The sequence below is a fragment of the Cavia porcellus genome, unplaced genomic scaffold (genome assembly GCF_034190915.1).
Source record: "Cavia porcellus strain 051 isolate PalLab524CR breed Dunkin Hartley unplaced genomic scaffold, mCavPor4.1 scaffold_18, whole genome shotgun sequence".
Lineage (NCBI taxonomy): Eukaryota > Metazoa > Chordata > Mammalia > Rodentia > Caviidae > Cavia > Cavia porcellus.
In genome coordinates, this window is record NW_026947501.1 from 39,240,342 (window position 1) to 39,259,707 (window position 19,366).

The 19,366-nt window shown below is 47.0% G+C and overlaps 1 protein-coding gene and 1 long non-coding RNA gene across 2 annotated transcripts; one reads left to right on the plus strand and one right to left on the minus strand.

The window, feature by feature from the left end:
* Window positions 1–463: 463 nt before the first annotated feature.
* Window positions 464–5,958, minus strand: Foxi3 (forkhead box I3). The gene is made up of 2 exons (XM_063229697.1): window positions 5,174–5,958; window positions 464–1,781 (listed from the first exon to the last, which is right to left on the minus strand). The coding sequence occupies exons 1-2, from the start codon at window positions 5,871–5,873 to the stop codon at window positions 1,177–1,179; spliced, it is 1,305 nt and encodes a 434-aa protein (XP_063085767.1). The 5' UTR covers window positions 5,874–5,958; the 3' UTR covers window positions 464–1,176.
* Window positions 5,959–8,135: 2,177 nt separating this feature from the next.
* On the plus strand, window positions 8,136–16,203 carry LOC134471321 (uncharacterized). Its single transcript, XR_010040699.1, has 3 exons — window positions 8,136–10,573; window positions 13,075–13,187; window positions 15,724–16,203. It is a non-coding gene; the product is annotated as an uncharacterized LOC134471321 (long non-coding RNA).
* Window positions 16,204–19,366: the final 3,163 nt, after the last annotated feature.

A 19,366-nucleotide genomic window follows, 5' to 3' on the forward strand; every position in this document is an offset into this window, starting at 1 on the left:
TATGTAGTCCAGGCTAGCTTCATGGCAATCTTTCTGCCTCAGCCTTCCAAGTGCTGGGATTATAGAGGCACCCATCACTACACCCAGTTTGGAAGGGTATATTTTTGTTTCAGCTTCTCTCTCTGCTTGCCAGCCACCGTATCACGAGCAGCCTTCTTCCACCGTGCCCTCTTAGCATGCCATTTCTATCGTGAAGCCTGCCAACCGTGGACTGAAACCATGAACCAAAACCAAGCTCTCCTCTAGATTGCAGGTTTCAGGTATTTTGTCCCAGAAACAAGAAACTGACCTCCAAAAACAAAGACAGAAAAGAAAAGGAAAAAAAGAAAGGAAAGGAAAGGAGGCTGGGGATGTAGATCAGCAACATAAGTGCCTGCCTGGCAAGCACAAGGTCCTGAGTTCAATCCCCAATACCAAGAAGAAGAAGAAGAAAAAAAGACTTTCAATGGGAATCTTTGGTTAGGTGTGATCTAGCCCCATCCTTTTTTATTCTTACAGAAGTCTGCCCGTGAGGTTGGCTGGTTTTTAGGAGCTAAAACACAGAAGTTACAAGTTCTCCCTGGCTCCACAATGTTCAGTAGTTACCTAACGTCTCAGAGTTGTACTTCCTTCAAAATGAAAAGGAGGGCTGGGCATGCCTGTGTCCCACGGCTGCTGGGAGGATAGTGGGTTAAGAAGAGGTGGCCAGCCGTCGACAGAGCACTTGGAACACAGGGCTGCACCTACAGTTCAATTGCTACCGGTATCCACTGGATACCAGACAGAGAGGAGCTGGGAGCTGCTCAGAGTTCAAGGATTTGTGGCATTTCCTACAAAAACCCTTATTACCTGGCTTTTCTTGAAAAATCAGCACCCTGCCATGGAGAAGACAACCAGCTACTCAAGGCAGGCTTCCGCCGACCTCTCTCTACTGCTTCAGTGCCAGCTGCTGTGGTTTTCCCAGTCGGGAACCTGCTGGCTTATGTTTTGGAACAGTGGGACACACCTGGGCTTGCCACCCTGGGACACAGAGACAGAACAGATTGTCCCAGCCCACACAGGGCTCACAGGCTACCTGTGTCTGAGTAGACAGGTCCAGAGACACCTGGAAATGCTCGTTGGAGTTAAGATTAAGAGTTCTCTGCTTCTCCGGACCACAGACTACCCAGAAGCTCGATTCAGCTGCAGGGTCTGTCTCTACACCTCCGAGCCCTCCCGGGGGTAGACGAGGGTGTTGACCATGCTGAAGTTGTAGAAAGGGTTGCTGAAGGGGCTGCTCTGGCCCGTGCTGGTGCTGGCGGGCAAAGGGCTGTAGTAGGAAGATCGCTGGTTGCTGTTAGGGCCGCTACTCAGCTGCAAGGCGTCAGAAGAGGCCTCGGGGATGGAGGTGGAGGAGAACGGGCTGCTGGAGGGCAGCTGGGCGCCTTGGATGCCCAGGTGGCGGCTGCCGTGGAAGGCCCGCTGGGTGCCCCCACTGCCACCGCCACCAAGGGCGTTGAGGCTGCTGAAGAAGGTGCTGAGGCAGGGCGTGGAGCTGAGCAGGGAGGAGCCCGGGGAGGAGGCAGTACTCTTGGTGCCCTCGGGGGGCTCCGGGGACTGTGGGAGCCGCAGCAGGGAGGGGGGGCTGCCTCCTTCCACCTTCCTGCCTTCCCCGGCCCCCTGTCCTTCTTCTGATTTTGATGTCCCCAGGGCTGCCGAAGAGCTGTTGCCAGCTTCAGAGCGTCGCTTCCTCTTCCGGCGGAAGTTCCCGTTGTCAAACATTTTCTCACAGTTTGGATCCAGAGTCCAGTAGTTGCCTTTTCCTGTGGAAATAAAGACACGTTAGATAGAGGAGGACCTAGTTTATGAATAGATCCCTGAAACATGGATAGGGTGAAATCCTACACATGCTTTTCCGCACACACACACCTCTGATGCAGTATAGTCAATAAATTAGGCATAGTGAAAGATTAACAGTAATAAAATAGACATAAAAATGTACTGTAACAAAAGCTATGTGAAGATGGTGGTCTCTGCTTATTTCTGGAAATTTCCAGTTAAGTATTTTTGGGCTGCAGTTGATTTTAAACAAGTGAAACCAGAAAATAAAACTGAGGTAAAGAAAAGGTCACTGTACTAACTCTGCTCTCAATCTGAGACTTGTGAAACGCTGACAAAATTCTTGGTCTGTGAGTGTTTTAGCCATGTTTTGGAGGAGACACTTCTTGCGTTAGAGAGAAACCTGGAAATGTCTACAGCTTCAACCCTAAGACCTGAATCTATGCTGGAGGCACACACAATGCAATGAAGCAACGTGTTCTTTTATCCTAGATGTAAATGGTGTGGCCTAGCAAAGCCATCAGTTCTGCTGCCTTTTAAAATATGAGCTCCCATTTCTTTTATAAAATGGGGGTTAAAATGAAAAGGGAAAAGGATGGTACCCATCTAGTAGTCTGAGGTCTTAAATGCTATCTCAGCATAGAGGTTGGCACACAAGTGATGAAAACAGAGTTTTCTATTCTTCCCTAAAAATGCATGGCTCCTACCCCTGCAGAACATCCCACTGGGAAAGGGGCGGCGAGCTGTAAAATCAACCCACTGTTGGAGGCACGCATTTGGAGTACTAGGAAGCTTTGGAGCCAACATTCACACCTCATCTTGCACAGGACATGTTGCTGTTAATGCCCACTGGGCAAACGGGCACTCATTTAATGCATGCAGTGCTTGCCTTCTGCCTAGAAAATGTCCCTCACTGTCAACAGCTTAAGTACAAACAATTGTCATCACCAGTTCTCTGGGATTGGGAACTGGTACTCACCCCCAGTCCTTTTTATTTTTTATTTTGACATGGGGTCTTGTTAATTACTGGCTGGGCTAGAACTTTTTTTTTGATCCTCCTGCTTCAGCCTCGCAGCACAATGAGATTACAGGTGTGTACCACCATGCCAGGCTCAATACTTTTTTCTCACTACTGCCAAAAAGAATCCTTGGTGTTTGAAAGTATTATTAAGCATTAACCTTCTAGTGAGTCCCTTTACCTGGATAACCTGTTACTGCTCACAGGTCCATGGAGATAGGTATATTACTGGCGATACTTCTGAGATGGGAAAATGGTAGGGCACACCGGCTGGTTAGTACCATGTCACACAGTCATTTCGGAGGGAAAGCCACATTTAAGCAGGCTGGCTCCAGACTTTATCGGGAGTTGAGCCAGAACTTCCTTTCTGATCTATATACCCAACCCAGTTTTACTTTGAGATGGAGTCTTGCTAAATTGCCAAGGATCTCCTGAAATTTGCAGTCCTCCTGCCCTTTGCCTAGCTGGGATTACAGTAGAGTCTGTGTTCTTAATTTAACCATCCTGTGAAGATACCTTGGGAGTTGGGCACTCCTGTAAGCACAGTATCTCCAGTCAAATATTTTCTACAGATAGTTGCAGGAAAGAAAAAATTATATGACTACCATTTAGAGTAATATCTACCTAAAATCTGGATATGTGTATTAAGCTATCTGCATTCCAAATGTTTTTTTTCTTTCTATTTCCCTGCCACCAATTTTTTCTTTTGTTTTGTTTTGTTTTGTTTTGCAGGGACCCATAGCTTTCAAGATATCACCGTTAGCTGTGAACTTTTTAGAAAGTCACAGACAACTGACACAATAATCCTGGGTAATTCAAAGGCCAAATCAAGATGTCTTCAACAGCATGATTTGTGCAGCACGGTAATCACTGGCCACAGGTATCCATGGGCACTTGAAATGTGGCTGGCTCAAATCAAGATGTGGCATAAGACACACAAGATTTTTAGACTTATGTCCAAGAAAATAACATATGTCCAAGAAAATAACATAAGAAAAAGACCAAAAAAAAAAAAAAGAAAAGAAAAGAAAAGAGCTAGGTGTGGTGGGGCATGCTTGTAATCCCAGCACTCAGGAGGCCAGGTAGGTGGATCCTTGCAAGTTTAGAGATCAGCCTGGGCTACAAAGTAAGCTCAAGGCCAGCCTGAACTGCATAGTGAGACCTTGTCTCAAAAAGACAAACAAAAAAAAGAATCTCACTAGTAATTCTTATATGTTGAAATGACATTTTGGTTACTTAAAAATAATACAATTACCGTCTTTTTTAATGTGGCTACTAGAACACCTACAATCACACATGGCTTATACTCTAGTGATTCTATTAGCAATTGCTGCTCTAGGGTGACCTCGGGACTGGGGTGGTAACTCAGCGGCAGAGTTTTGATTAACATGCAAAATGCCCTGGGTTCAGGGCATTCTAAATATGCACACGCGCGCACAGTGCACATCCAAAATGTCTTAGGGACCAACTCATGCTGGGCGCCACAGTAAGGTAGGATTAAAATGATTAACTTCTTTTCCTGTTCCAACTTCCTCCCTGCCGTTCTCTTGTCCTGGACTTCTCCAGAAAACCTGTTGCAGGATTGTTTCTCTCCACCCCCACCTCTCAAGACCAGCTAGGAGATACAACCTTGCTTCGGGATTTAAGAACCAAGATGTGTTTTTGTACTCGTACTAACTCCCCACGAGGCATGTGATCGTTATATACTACAAGTATTAATTAATAATAAAAAAACTGAACAAGGACAAAACAAATTTGGAGTGTTCATTTAGAAATTTATGACTAGTTAAGGCGCCAACACCACAACTTGCAGGACGCACAGAGAATCTCCCAGCCCCATGCTGCAGGTCACGATGCCTGCGGCACTAGGATCCCCGTGAGCCGTGAGCCGTTTACCGATCCGATGGAGAAAGAGGCGCACGGTGCGCCGCGGCTCCGAGCTCTTTGTGAAAGACCTGGGATTCTCAGCTCACCTCATTCCCTTCAGAACCAGAGCTCGCCTGTCTGCGACCTTCCCCATCTACCCTTCTCTGTAACTAGCCCATTCCTTCGAATGGGCAGATGAACGCGGCTCGAAACGACACCCACTCGACCCTTCAACTGGTCGGCCTTAGTTTGTGGCTATAAGGGATGCGCTCCCCCACCTAATCGGGTCTTCCCTCTGAGCACCTCTGCTAATTTTTTGTCCACTGGTCACCCTCAATCCCATTCGATGAGATTGGGGAGCCTGTTCTCCACTTCTCCCCTGCAAAGTGCACAAGACCCTCGAGTTCTCCCAGCCGGCCACGCAAGATTCCGCCTGCGCCCTCGCGTCCTGCGCTCTCGCCAGCCGGGTGGCACCTGTCCGGCCGGCCTCACCTGGATCGTCCTCGTCGCGGGGCACCTTCTTGAAGCAGTCGTTGAGCGACAGGTTGTGGCGGATGGAGTTCTGCCAGCCGGCCTTGCTGCGCTGGTAGAAGGGGAAGCTGTCGGCCACGTACTGGTAGATGTGGCTGAGCGTGAGCTTGCGCTCAGGCGCGCTCTGGATGGCCATGGCGATGAGCGCCGAGTAGGAGTAGGGCGGCCGCACCATCTTCATCAGATCCTCGCGGCTGGCCATGGACAGCCAGCCCAGCTCCCCAGGCGCCCCGGCAGCCCCGGGCGCGGCGGCGGGCGAGGTGGGCGCGGGCTGCGCGAAGGGCCGCTGCGCACAGCCGAAGGTGCCCGCGCCGGGCGGCGGTTGCAGGAAGGGTCCGGCCGCGGCCCCGGGAGGCGGTGGCGGCGGCGGGGCGCCCAGGTAAGCGGCTGCAGGAGAGCCGCCCACGCTGGGCCCGTTGAGCCACAGGTAGGGGTTCGGAGTGCCCGGCGGCGGCGCGCCGTAGTCGGCCAGCGTATAGGGCGCGCGGGCGGCCGAGGACGCGCCAGGGGCGGCAGGGGCGGCGGGCGCGGCCAGGCCGGGCTGCGAGTACACGCCGAAGTTGTCGCCGCAGTACAGGGCCATGTCGCCGGCCGAGGGCGGGTGCGGCGCGGCCGCAGCCAGGGGCGAGCGGGGCTGGTCTCGCCGCTCGGGCGATTGCATCCCTTTGGGGGCCAACCTGGCAGCCCCGCCTCGGCTTAGCTCTACGCTCGGGGTTCCTGGCTGGGGTAGGACAGGTGCGCGCAGGGGGCGCGCGAACTTGGCTTTTATACCCAAGCGCACCGACAGGGCGGGGCTCGACACGCCCACCCTCAGACCACGCCCACTCTCCTGAACACGCCCACATGGCCGGCCACGCCCCTCCGCGCCCGCCCCGGGGCCAGGCGAGAACCGCACCGCCTGGTTTCAGGTGAAAGGCGCCACCCCGTTCCGAGGCTCCGGATCCTGAACCCCGTAACAAGTTTTAACGAACACGCAGCCGAGACGGTAACCCAAACTGCACACTCGCTTACTGAGAAGCCAATAAGTCAGTTTGGGGTGGCTGCTCGGGCCACCTGCCTAGTCGGTTGAGCCCTAATCCTTTGTGATCCGGTGACGGGGTTCGGGGCTGGCTCTCAGCCAATGGGCTCCGGATCCCGATCGAACCGATTGAGTGGATCCACGGAGATCTGCAGGCGCGGAGGGGACCGAGGAGTGGGGGAGGGAGAGGGAGGAATGAAGGCGCCGGCGTAGTGTCGGCTCCCCACCGTGAAGGCCCACGTAGCGTACTGCGGACGTGTGCTAATGCGACATTAAAAAAATTTTATTTTAGAGAAAAAAATACAGCAAAATTTCAAAGTGATAATAAGAGAATAACAATGGTTAATACATTGCGTATTATCTTTAAACTAGCTTCTCGAAGTAAAAGGTATAAACATTTAATTGTCCAAACAAAATTAGCACAAACCTTTCTTTTCAATGAATTAAGAGAAATTAGTAATTTAACTGTTTTAACTATCATATATAGATAGATATTTGCTCTTTTTTTTTTCTTGTTTCGCCCATCCCAGTTTCTCTTTCCTTTTGAACAATTCCTCCGCATTTCACAATATCAGTGTATATTCCGGATCTTTATTTACTCTTTCGGCTTCTCACACTAGGGAGACGGTACGATGATTACACATGTGAGTCTGGTTTATTTCACTTAGGAGTAGGGTCTCAAATTGATGGATTGACAGCTCTTTTGTGGAATGCAGTCCCGGGGACCTTCTGTTGTGGGCCTTTTTACTCCGGTTTACTTCAGAGCAACTGAAACCGGTGTTTCATTTTTCCAGCCAAACTCTGTTCACGGGCGGAAAACACCCGTCCGTCCTTTTACACCAGGTTTGTTCGGACTTTGGGTGTGATTTTGTTATCTATTCAAAGGTGAAAGTATTCGAAGGGAATTTAGGTAAGTGATTTTGGAATTAGCATTTTAAAGCCTAAAGCTTAAACTTTTGAGTTCAAGTTAATTTAAGCTATGCAAAAAGCACTCATTTAGAAACAGCCTCTCCTAATTTTGGTACTCAATTTCCCTCAATTTTGTGAGCTTTCAGATGGGGCTCCTTGCCTGGAAAAAAAAAATAATAGAATAGTGTGGTGACCTCATGTACCACACAGTCACTATTTTTGCCTCAAGACAATAGCAGCAAGAAACATGTTGTCTTCTATGCTTAGAAATATTCCTAAACGTGTTAGTAAGTGACAGGTCTGAGGTCCTCTATAACAGGTAACTTTCTCAGGGCCAGGGGTTTAGTTCAGCGGCCCTAAGTGCCCTTTTGGCAAATGCAAGGCCCTGAGTTCCATCCCTGGCACCAAAAAAAAAAAAAAAAAAAAAAAGTAACTTTTTCGCAGGAAGAGTGATTTGGGGGACTTAGAGGTGTTTTTAAGAACTGGGTTATTTTTCCTGTTTTGTTTGGTAGACTTAGTCACATTTTCTCGTCCAGTTCTTCTCTGTATACTGTTGCCCTAGTCACCTAGGCAATCTCTGTCATTTCTTATACAGCAAAATTATTCCACAAACTGAGAAAAAGAAAAAGAGAGAGAAAAGGGAAAAGAAAGAAGCTGTCTGACTTTGACAGTTGCAGGTCGAAGTCGTTTTCTGACAAGTCAGTAAGTCAATCTGGGGTAGCTGCTCAGGTGTGTAATAGGAAATATTTAATAGTTTGGAAATCCTTCTCTGGGGCATTTATTTTCATGATAAAAATAGTTCTGTACTTCAGCAGCTACCTCTTAAAAATGAAAATCTAAAATGTAAATTTCACTTCAAATTAATTGTGTAGTCATCTTTACTAGAAGCAGAAAAGAATTTTTGTCAACTCTAAAGCACACTATTTCTTTCTGTCTCCAGGAAGATGCTGTGGAAAGGAACACTGTTCATCTTAATATTTTGGATGAAAGGTTAAATATGCTCTTAATTTAGATAAACACGATGCTCTCCCTTGCCTCCCCCAAATGGGCTGAAAAGGAAGTGGCTTGGCTTGGTTTTGATGTTGCCCTGGAGTGTCACAATAGACAAAGGTGACCCAGGAAATTGACAAGCAATATTTAATGTTACAGTGTCAAATTTTATATTGGTCTTTAAATGAAAAGGCCTACACTAAAAAGAGAAAGTAGAAAAAGAAAGTTGGGGACCTAGAGGGTCTTAGATTATGAGAACTTTGAAGTCTGTGTCCTTTAGTGACAGATGTTCTTAAGAATATACCATACCAGCCAGGTGTGGAGGTTCACACCTGTGATCCCAGCACTCGGGAGGCTGAGGTGGGAGGATCTTTGCGAGTTCCAGACCAGCCTGGGCTACAAAGTGAGATCAAGGCCAGCCTGAACTGCATAACGAGACCCTGTCTCAAAAAAGATTAAAAAAAAGAGAAAAAAAAGAATATATTATACCTTCCCTTATCCATCAGTAGATTGTTCACCCATACATACTTTGCAGTTTTTCTTTAGAGTCTAATTTCTTTTTGAGACAGGATCTCACTATATGTAGCCCAAACTGACCTGGAAGTCTCAGGGATCTTCTTGCCTCAGTCTCCCAAGTACTGGGATTACAGGCATACACTACCACACCCAGCTGGGTTCTAGTTCTTAACCCATTGCTCCAAATTATTCCTAATGAGAAGCCATTCTTACAAATAATGATTTATTATTTTGACTAAAAGCTCTGCCTGGTAGGCATATTTTGTTCCTTAAGTGTATCTTTTGGGGACCTTAGTTCTATTTAAAAGGACAGAGCCACCTAGTGACTTTTTGCATCTATTACAGCACGCATTCCTGTCCTGGGGATCAGTGGGCTAAGCTCCCAGCTAGCTAGCTGAAACTTACATTTCTCTATTTTCAATCACATGTTGATTATATAAATTTAAAACTCTTGCCACTGTGGTGGTGCATGTCTGTAATCCTAGCACTCAGGAGGCTGAGGCAGGAGAATCACTGTAACTTAGAGACTTGCCAGGACTACATAGCAAGACCCTATCTCAAAGAAACAAAAACAAAACAAAACACACACACACACCAAAAAACTAAACAAAACAAAACCTACTATTGGTTATGGCTGGGAAAATTTACTGTTGAAATTTCTCCCTGCCTATGGCCGGCTTTCTGAGGCCAGGGTCTTGCTATGTAGTCTAGGCTGGCCTTGACCAGTTAAAGCCTTTTTAAAAAAATATAAATAAATATTAAAAGCATTTATACAGACTGCAAAGTATGCCTAAAATGCAAGTTTCCTGTAATAACGTGGTTCAGTTCCCTTTTCACATAATATATTTAAGGCAATTGATTAATGTTCTATGCCAGTATAAAAGGATAGACTGTTCTGTATTGTTATCACCAAAAAGGACAAATAAATAAAACGTTTTGGAAAATTATTCAACTCAAACAAAAGATCTCATTTTCCACTGCCAGTTGGTAATGCGCTTGTTGCATCTTTGAAGTGGCCAGTTTTTCTTTCCAGGGAAGGAAAAAGGCTATTAAATTGGAAATGGCCTCTGAGGTACTGTCTTTGAATGGCTGGTTACCTCAGTTCATCTCTGCAAACCCCCAACTACAAGTCTACCTGTGTTCCTAACCCTGCCTGCCACCCTGCAGTTAGTAAGCCCACTTATTCCTTTGAGGGAACCAAAAGTCTTGGAGGATGTATGAATCCCTGGATGTAATTCATTGTTTTACACCTCTTGAAAACCATAGGGTAAGCAAGAATCAATTTTTAAAAAATTTCACGTTGAACTAATGAACTCTACTTACAGGTGCCACAACTGGGGTGTAAATAAGCCCATTCAGGGGTATGTAAGCAGGAATACACACAAAACAAGCAAAAACCCAAAATGGGAATTGAGAAATCTTTCTCAAAAAAATGTACTGTGTGTGGTATTACACACCTGTAATCCCAGAATTTAGGAGGCTGAGGCAGGAGGATCATTGTGAATTCAAGGCCACCCTGGGTTTCATAGGGAGTTCAAGGCCAGCCTGAACCACATGGTGGGATCCTGTCTCAAAAACATGAAAAAGTATTGTTTAAAATATGGTGGTTTAGGAGCTCCTGTGGTGCAGTTTGAGAGCGTGTGGTATTTTCACGGTTTAAGATGTGCTTTGGAGCTGGGCGTGGTGGCTCATGCCTGTAATCCCAATAAGGAGAGGCCATTCACAGAGTCACACACGTGCAGAGGAAAGGCCGTAGGGAGACTCAGGAAGAAGCAGACCCTCTGCACGCCCAGGACAGAGGCCCGAAGAGGAAAGCAACCAGTTGGGACCTTGATCTCAGACTCCTCACCTCCAGAACCCTGAGGAAATCAATTTCTGTTCCTGAGGTCACCAGGGCTGGCTTTGATTTGGGAGCCTCAGTGAGCAAGGTAGGTGGGTGCAGGTTCCCTCCCTCACAAAAGGAAGTGTCGGGTGGGTGTGATGGGACACACAGGTAATCTTGGGATTTGGGAGGCTGAGGCAGAAGGATTACATCTTTGAAGCCAGCCTAGGGTTTGGGGGTTTAGCTCAGTGGCATAGCGCCTGCCTGGCAAGCACAAGGTCCTGGGTTTGATTCCCATGTCCCCTCCTCACCAAAAAAAAGAAGTCATGAAGCCAGCTGGTGCTGGTGACTCCAATTCAGACCTCAGCTCTTGTTCCCAAATTCAGTAGCTAAGGGACATTTCCACTTCGTATGACCCCAGTTCTCTTAGAACCTGCTTCCCCTTGTGTCCCCTTGTGCCCTCTGCAGAGCCAGCCACCTCACTGACACAGGCACCCAAGCCAGAAGCTGGAGGCTCGCTAATACCAGCCCTGGAGTCAGGCCGTGATAGCACTTTGCCCCATGGTCCAATGGGAGCCTGGCGGTTCCAACCACCATCGTGTCACCTGGGCTACTGTGGTCAGCCACTCACTGACCTCCCTCCCTCCTCCTGTGCCTCCCAATTCTCTGTCCCCTGCCCCTCAAAATGATCCCCCAAAGTCCAAATTCAATCACTGCATGCCCTAGCTTTCAACTTTTTTTAAGAGTGAAAATACAATGAAAGGTTACTATAGGAAAGCCGTGTATGGAGGCTCATGCCTAGAATCCCAGTGTGCAGGAGCAGAAGCCAGAGGATCACCACAAGTTCCAGGCCAGCTTGGGCTACATAGTGAGACCCTGTCTCAAAAAAAAAAAAAAAAAAAAAAGTACCATAGGAAAGAAACAGCTCAATAGACAAGAGGCTGAGAAAGAACAGCGCGTGGCCGCTGGGCACACACACAGCTCCTTTCATTCCAGCGGGTCCCACTGCCACCATTTGACACCAGCCACTGTGGGGAGAGCAGCTCACCCCGTCACCAGCCTTGTCCCATTCCACGGCAGTTTTATACCTTCCTAGAGTGCAGCATCCCCCAAATCTGGTCATTCGGATTAGCCCCTCGAGACCTTTGTTGTTCTCTATACCATGTGGATGCTTCTAAATATTGTTCCTAATATTTTATTGAGACAAGGTCTTGCTGTGTTGGATCCCTTGAGCTTAGGGTCTTATCCTGCTCATTATTTAATGTTGTACTTTTTTTTTTTTTTTAGTATTTTCTTTTTGATAACGGGAACCAAAATCAGGACCTCACGCTTTCCAGGCAGGTGCTGCACGGTTGAGCTACATCCCCAGCCCTTAACGTTGTACGTTTAAGTGATCCAGATTCAAGTTTTATACTTTAGTTTCTTTCTTTTTCTTTTTTTTTTTTTTTTTTTTTTTTTTTTTTTTTTTTTTGTTCTTTTTGAGACAAAGTCTCACTATGCAGTTTAGGCTGGCCTTGAGCTCATTTTATAGCCCAGGCTGGTCTCGAACTCACAATGATCCTCTTGCCTCAGCCTCCCTGGTGCTAGGATTACAGGCATGTACCACCATGCCTGGCCAATTTCTTTCTTTGGGAAGGAAACCACAGGGCTGGGTATAGCTCCCAGGTAAGGTACTTGCATAGCACACATCAGGCTCAATCTCTGGTATGGGGAAGAAGTCAGCTGAAGTCATTGTTAGAATCTCTGGCGGATTTAAGAAAATCTAATCCAAGATAATCTACAGCATAGAATGAAGGGTTCCCTGCATCCTGACACTAGACGAAGCTTAGCGACCTTGTCAAGTGCCTTCATGCCTTTAAAAAATATTTTCAGCAAATGTCTGAGGTCAGTTTGTAGCCACGTTCATTTATTTATTTATTTATTTATTTATTGTCTTTTTCATTTTTATCAGTACCAGAGATCGAACTCACGACTGCCTGCTTGCAAGGCAGGCGCTTATGCCGCTGAGCTAAACCCCCAGCCCGGCCATGTTCATTTATGAATTCAAGAGTGATTTACAGCCAGGTGTGGTAGCATCTTCCTGTCGCCCCAGCACTTGGGAAGCTGAGGCAGGAGGACTGACTTTGAGACTGACCTGGGAAAAATTATCAAGACCCTGACTTGGGAGGAAAAAAAGAGGAACTATTTATGGAGCATGCGGCCAGGGCTGTGCCTCCAGGCATGGATGATAAACAGTGAATGCCTGCTCCCAAGCTTCTGAACTGGAGAAGGGGTCCGTTCACTCCTTAGGACCCCATCGGACCCCAGACCAGCCTTCCAATGCAGGGCTGCTTTCTGTGTCCAGGAATCTAAAGGCAGTTTGCCTTTGCAGGGTCTATCTGGAGAGACCCTGGGAACTTATCTAAAGATGTGCTGATTTGCAAATCCCTACACTGTCATGTGCATGATCTCCACGGAGATATAGGGTTTCTTCTAGAAAGACTTAATTCTTCTCCTATCTCAGAAAAAGACAGGTGAGGAATTTGAATATGAAGTAGTCAAGCTGCCCAACGTGGCACAGAACTGAGGGAAGAGTGACGAATTCTCAAACCCGCTTGTCTTCTGCAGAGGCTGAGTTGGCAGGTCAGCCAGAACCATGGTCTTCACCCAGCCTGGGTCCAGCCAGCACACCGAGTCCCTGATCTTAGCTAGCAGAGGCCTCTCTGTTCTGCTGACTTCCGGTAAACCAAGTCTGTATCTGATGTATTTGCTAACAGTGCATCTTTTTTTCGCCAACCCCAATTGATTCCAAATTTTTGTGGTTTTTTTGAGACGGGATCTCATTAGGTAGCCCAGCGACCCTTCTGCCTCAGCCTCCCAAGTGCTGGAACCACCATGCCCCCCACCAGATAAATTCTCACCCCAGTTGTCCTCCCATAGCCCTTTGCTGAGCTTCTACTTCTTGAGGTCAGGTCCTGTCTCTTCTTGAACAGGCAGCCTTGGCTATTGTGACAGGGGCTGTGACGCAGCTGCTCATGCTGGGGTGGACCCTGGGGCCCTTGCAAATGCAGATGGTGGACTGAGCCCCACCTCACCACGGCTGGGGTTGCAAAGCTGACCTGATTACCAGGCTTCCCAGCCTACCGTGGAGTCACTCAAGGAGCCTGTCAAAACACAGAGACTAGCAGGAGGCTGAGGCAGACAGATGGGACAGTTTGAGGCAGTTACATAGTGAGTACTGTAGTGAGTTCAAAGCCAACATGGTTAACTTGAATTGCACAATGTGACCCTGTTTCCAAAAATAATACTTTAAAATAAAGCAAATTGCTTGGCCCCACCTAAGACACCGAGGTGTGAGAGCCTGAATCTCTAGGGTGGGGTGCCTGTAGGCTGTACGCTTTAGGGGTGCTGGGGGCTAAACCTGCTAATGCTAAGCCCTTGCTCCATTCCTGAGCTGCACCCCAGCCTCTGCTTCTGTTTTGGTTTTTGAGACAAGGTCTTGCTATGAAATTCAGGGTGGCCTTGAACTCACCATGGAGCCCAGAGGGGCCTCAGATTCATGGTGATCCTCCTGCCTCAGCCTCCCAAGTGCTGGGATCACAGGCTTGTGCCACCATACATGGAAACAGCCTCTGTACTTTTTGACCTCTACTGTCCCCTACCCCATCAGTCTGACCCTGTTGAGCTTCAAGTGCAATCACCTGTGGTAAACTTTAAACATGAAGAGAAATGTGACTTTACAGACACATAAATGTAAACCAATGATTCTCAAATTGGGGAGACCTAAGAGGGCCGTCAGAATCAATCAATGCCTTTTTTCCAAATCATAGGAGTCATCTGGAAAGCCGTGACCTTCAGAGGTGTGGGGACATGCGAGACAGTTAGAAATGATCAAGGCACCCTTCATATTAAGGCATTGTTCCATATTTAGGGAGGCAGGGAAATCTTATCCCTTTTATTCCGAGAACATAAGGATGGAGTGAACACTGAACAATTAATTAGCTGGATTGGAAGTAGGTTCTGTGGGAATTGTGCAAATATTTTCTTTTAAGATATTGATAATTTTCATACAGTTTCTAAGATCTGCATATATTTTGGAAGATTGAGCCTTTTGTCTACTGTAAGTTATAATTTTTTTTTTTTTTTTTGTCTTTTTCCTTTTTATCGGTACCGGGGATCGAACTCACGACTGCCTGCTTGCAAGGCAGGCGCTTATGCCGCTGAGCTAAATCCCCAGCCCCCAGTTATAATATTTTTTGCAGTGGTGCTCTTGACTTTGTTTAAGGTGATTTTTCCATGCAGATACCCTTTTAAAAGATTATCCAGGAGCTGGGGATTTAGCTCAGCGGCATAAGCGCCTTCCTTGTAAGTGTGTGGTGAGTTCGATTCCTGGTACCTATTAAAAAAAGAGAAAGTTACATCCTCAGCACCTACATCAAGCCTGGCACTCAAAGTGCTCAATAAATATTGCCGGGCGTGGTGGCTTACACCTGTAATCCCAGCACTGGGGAGGCTGAGGCAGGTGGATTGTTTCGAGTTTGAGACCAGCCTGGGCTACAAAGTGAGCTCAAAGGCCAGCTTGAACTGCATAGCGAGACCCCATCTCAAAAAAAAAAAAAAAAAGATTATCCAAATTATCAACTCTGCAACCCTGCATGGTAGAGCCCTTGAGAGGCTGAGGCAGTAGAATCTCTGTCAGTTCAAAGCCAACCTGGACTACATAGTGAGACCTTGTCTCAAAAAAAGAAAAAAATCCCATTGATTTAAACTCTGTTAAGAAATATAGAGCTCTAGAGCCACGTGTAGTGGCACATGCCTATAACCTTAGCACTCAGGTGGCTGAGGCAAGAGATCACGATGAGTTTGAGGCCACCCTGGGCTGCATAGTGAGTTCAAGGCCAGCCTGAACTATCTAGGGAGACCTTGTCTCAAAAAAACAAAACAACAACAAAAAAATCCAGAGCTCAAGGCTGGTTGTGATGGTGCACGCTTGTGATCTCAACACTCAGTTGACAGAGGCAAGAGAATCACTACATATTCAAGGCTAGCCTGAACTACAAGGCAAGACCTTGTCTCAAAAAAAGAAATCTCTAGGTTTTGAGCCAGGCGAGGTGGCACACAAGAGGCTGAGGCAGGAGGATCACTCTTGATTTTGAGGCCAGTCGACTATATTTTGAGACCCTATTATCAAAAAACAAAATTAAAAATTAAATCTGTAGGTTTTCAACCCTGTAAAACATCTGAAGGCCCAGCCTGCTAACTCTGTCTCTCTCCTAGTTTCCTCAAACAGGAGCACCTCCCCAGTGTCCGTGCATTCTAGACGGGCACATGTTTCAGAGGCGGCCTCTTTGGAGCAGTGATGCCATCAGGTCTCTGTGACAAAGGAAGGAGGCAGAGAAAAAGACGGAGACACAGGGTTAACTGGTAAGTCTTCCTCTAAGCACTATGAGCTGAACTGTGCGAGGATGTGGCTTTTTAATTTTTATTTATTTTTTGATCACTCCAGAAGTCCTGAGTCCTGGTGTGGAAAGGGGTACAGGGCTGTCACTGTGCCAGGTTCTCCTGCTGGGACAGGGACACGGGAGAAGTGGGCGGGAGTACGATGTAGTTACTGTCAGGCGTGAGCTTCCAGTTTGTGCAAGGTTTGCTTTTTGTTTTGTTTTTTGAGACAGGGTCTCCCTATGTGCCTTAGGCTGGCCCTGACCTCCCTCTGTAGCCCGGGCTGTCCTCAAAGTTGTGGAGAGCGCCAGGATGACAGATGTGTGCCACCACATCCAGCACAAGTGTTCAAGGTTAGGATTTTCATGGTCTGTGTTTGTAGATGGGGGAGACACTCAAGCTTGATGAAGGGTGAAAAGTGTGTCCTTTATTATGAGAATAAAAGAAATAGGACAGAAAATAAATCAGAACAGCAGCCCTAAAGCCAGTACTCTAAGCAAGGAAGGAGGTCACCCAAGCTCCGGGACTGATCCCAGGTCAGGACAGGGGACGCTAAACATGGAGATTTTTGTTTACTTGTGTCCTGTGGAAGAGCATGGCCAGTATTGCCATGGGTTCCGCAGCAGTGGTCATAGTTTGTGAACGTCTTAGTGAATCCTACCGCTTTTCGTTTTGTTGATTTTTGAAACAAGTCTCACTGTATAGCTCAGGATATCCTTGAACCCACTGGGCTTGAATTTTTTTTCTTTTGGCACCAAGAATTGAACTCACAACCTATGGGCTGAAATTCTTGGTGATCCTCCTGCCTCAGTCTCCTGAGGGCTGGGATTACAGGTGCGCACCACCATGACTCACTATTAGCTGCATTTTACAGATGAGAAAACCTAGACTGAAGGAGTTAAGTATGGTGATCCTCAGTTTATAAGAACTAAGTTATTATTTGAAGCTAGAACCCCTGGATTCAGAATGTACCAGGCTGCATAGTCTACGACTTTCCTGCCGAGGTGACACCACTGGAGATGGTCCCCAGGCACCTGCAAGCCACATGTCCCTCCTGAGGACATTTTAGTCTATGGCAGTAGAGCATCTTTCATGAAATATCACCTAAGGCAAGACGAAGGGGATGTCCTGGGTGAGATGAGAAAAGACACCAGGTTAGGCATAGTGGGGGCGCCGGTAATCCTGGCTCTCAGAAGCAGGATGACCCCAAGTTGAAGCTCAGCCTGGGCCATTTAGGGACTTACTGAGGTCATATCTCAAAACTAAAACTAAACTAAAATAAAATAAAATAAAGAGAGCTGGAAATGTAACTCAGTGCAAAGGTCCTGGGTTCAATATCCATTGCCACCAAGAGAGAGAGAGAGAGAGAGAGAGAGAGAGAGAGAGAGAGAGAGAGATCTTTAGAGGTGAAAATCCACTTTTAACTATTCTTTAATTTTTATTTTGAAACTTGTTCAGTGAGTGGTGTTCACCTTTACTGTTAGAACAAAACATAGCAATATGCCATGAAGAATGTTAATCACCCTTTTAATATGAAAACACATAATCACATGTCATTATTTTTATTTTTATTTTTTTGTCTTGTTAGATAGGGTCTTGCTTTGCAGTTCAAGTTGAATTTGAACTCACTTTGTAACCCATGCTGGCCTTGAACTCACAAGGATCTTCCTGTCTCGGCCTCCTGAGTTCTGGGATTATAGGTGTGTGTCACCACGCCCAGTTCTATGTCAAATTTAGCAGAAAAATTAGAAAATGAAGTTAAAATGACAGCTCACAGTGAATGTATTCATTATGTATCACAAATGTATACTGATAAAAAATAAATTTAAGTAGAAGGTTCAATATTCAATAATATAAATTTTGAAAATAACCAAGAAAGTGGAAGGCAGAACATATAAAGAAGTGATAGAGGGCTGGGGCTCTAGCTCAGCGCCATGAATGCCTGCCTGGCAGTGGCAAGGTCCTGAGTTCGATCACCAGTACCAAAAAAAAAAAAGAGTGATACAAGAAAATTGCCCATTGTTGGAGCCTCTGGTGTCTAAATTAAAGGATCTGTTTCATGGCTCAGTAACAGAGGACCTACTTAGCATGTAGAGGCCTCCAGGCTGTAGATTTTAGGGAAAGAAATATCTTCAAAATCTAGGCAGCTATCCAAAGATGGGCAAATGGCCCAAGGATCTATTCACAGATCCATGGATAAAAGTGGGATTGTCATTTAAAAGAAAAATGGAGCGGGCATGGTGGCACATGCCTATAATCCCAGCACTCAGGAGGCTGAGGCAGGAGGATCACTGTGAGTTCAGGGTCAGCCTGGGTATGTTTTGTTGCTTAGGATGCTGAAATCTCTTGCTTGCAAGAGTCATTGGATGACAGATGGGGCTGTAGCTCAATGGCGGAGCACTTGCCTAGCACACATGAGGAACTAGGTTCAAACCCCAACACTGCAAATAACAACAATCAGACTAAGAAACATCTCTGGGATGCGTTATCCCTAATCCACTGCCTAGTGGTGACCCTTGTGAGGATTAGCTAGCAAGCAGAAGGGGAGTCTCCTGGTGCCAGACACTCATGTAGCTCCCCACCTGTCCTCCAGAGGCTGAAGATGAGTTCTTTGCATGTGACATAGGAGCCGCCTTGCTGTTACTGCTGGGAGGTCACCGTGAGGCAGAGGGGGGCCCCTGTGGGCCTCAAACAGCAGCTCGTGTTCACCAAAAGCAGGGCTTTCACAAAGCCACGTCCTCCGTCTGTCATCAGCAGGACCAGGAGAGGGGACCCCACCTGTGCCATCCCTCTTCCTCCTGACGCTGGCCAGCCGGGCCTCTGAGAACCGTAAATAAAGCCCGCCTGGACGGCTGCACCGTCTGACCCTTTAACCTGCAATAAAAATAAAGCTTACGGAATGGACTCAGCCCGGCACCTGCTGACAGGTGCCTGCCAGGCCCGAGGTTACCTTCGATTCAGCTGGAATGGCATCTTCACCCTGCAATCCTCTGCGAAGAAGCTGTGGAAGGTTTATGCGGTAACCAGAGCTATTTCCTGCCCGTGGTCGCTGCGGGAACCACCGCCAAAGTCACCGGGACCACGGAGCTGCAGAATGCATGCAGAGCCCCAGCTGCCTACAAACAAATGCTCCTGAGGATTTTCAGAAGAGAAAAGAAGCTGTATTGCAGTATTCCCGTATACCTTTTGTGAATCCCTAGGTACTTTTTTTCAAAGAACCAAGAGTGGATTTTGGGTGAAATAAAAAATCTCCTCCTAAAGCTGGCCATAGTGATGCTCCTATAATTCCAGTACTCAGGAGGCTGAGACAGGAGGATCGCTGTTTGAGACCAACCTGAGCTACACAATGAGTTCAAGGCCACCCTGAGCTACAGAGTGAGAGTCTGTCTCCAAAAAACCACACATAGGAGCCAGATATATGGCTCAGCAGCACAGCACCTGTCTGGCAAGAATGAGGTCCTGAGTTTGATTCTAAAGAAAA

What these genes read in the sequence shown, in the direction of transcription:
- Foxi3 (XM_063229697.1), bottom strand. Translation starts at nt 5,873, where the DNA reads ATGCAATCGCCCGAGCGGCGAGACCAGCCCCGCTCGCCCCTGGCTGCG. An exon ending in CCGCGACGAGGACGATCCAG is followed by an intron (nt 1,782 to 5,173) that starts GTGAGGCCGGCC and finishes TTATTTCCACAG; the next exon opens with GAAAAGGCAACTACTGGACT.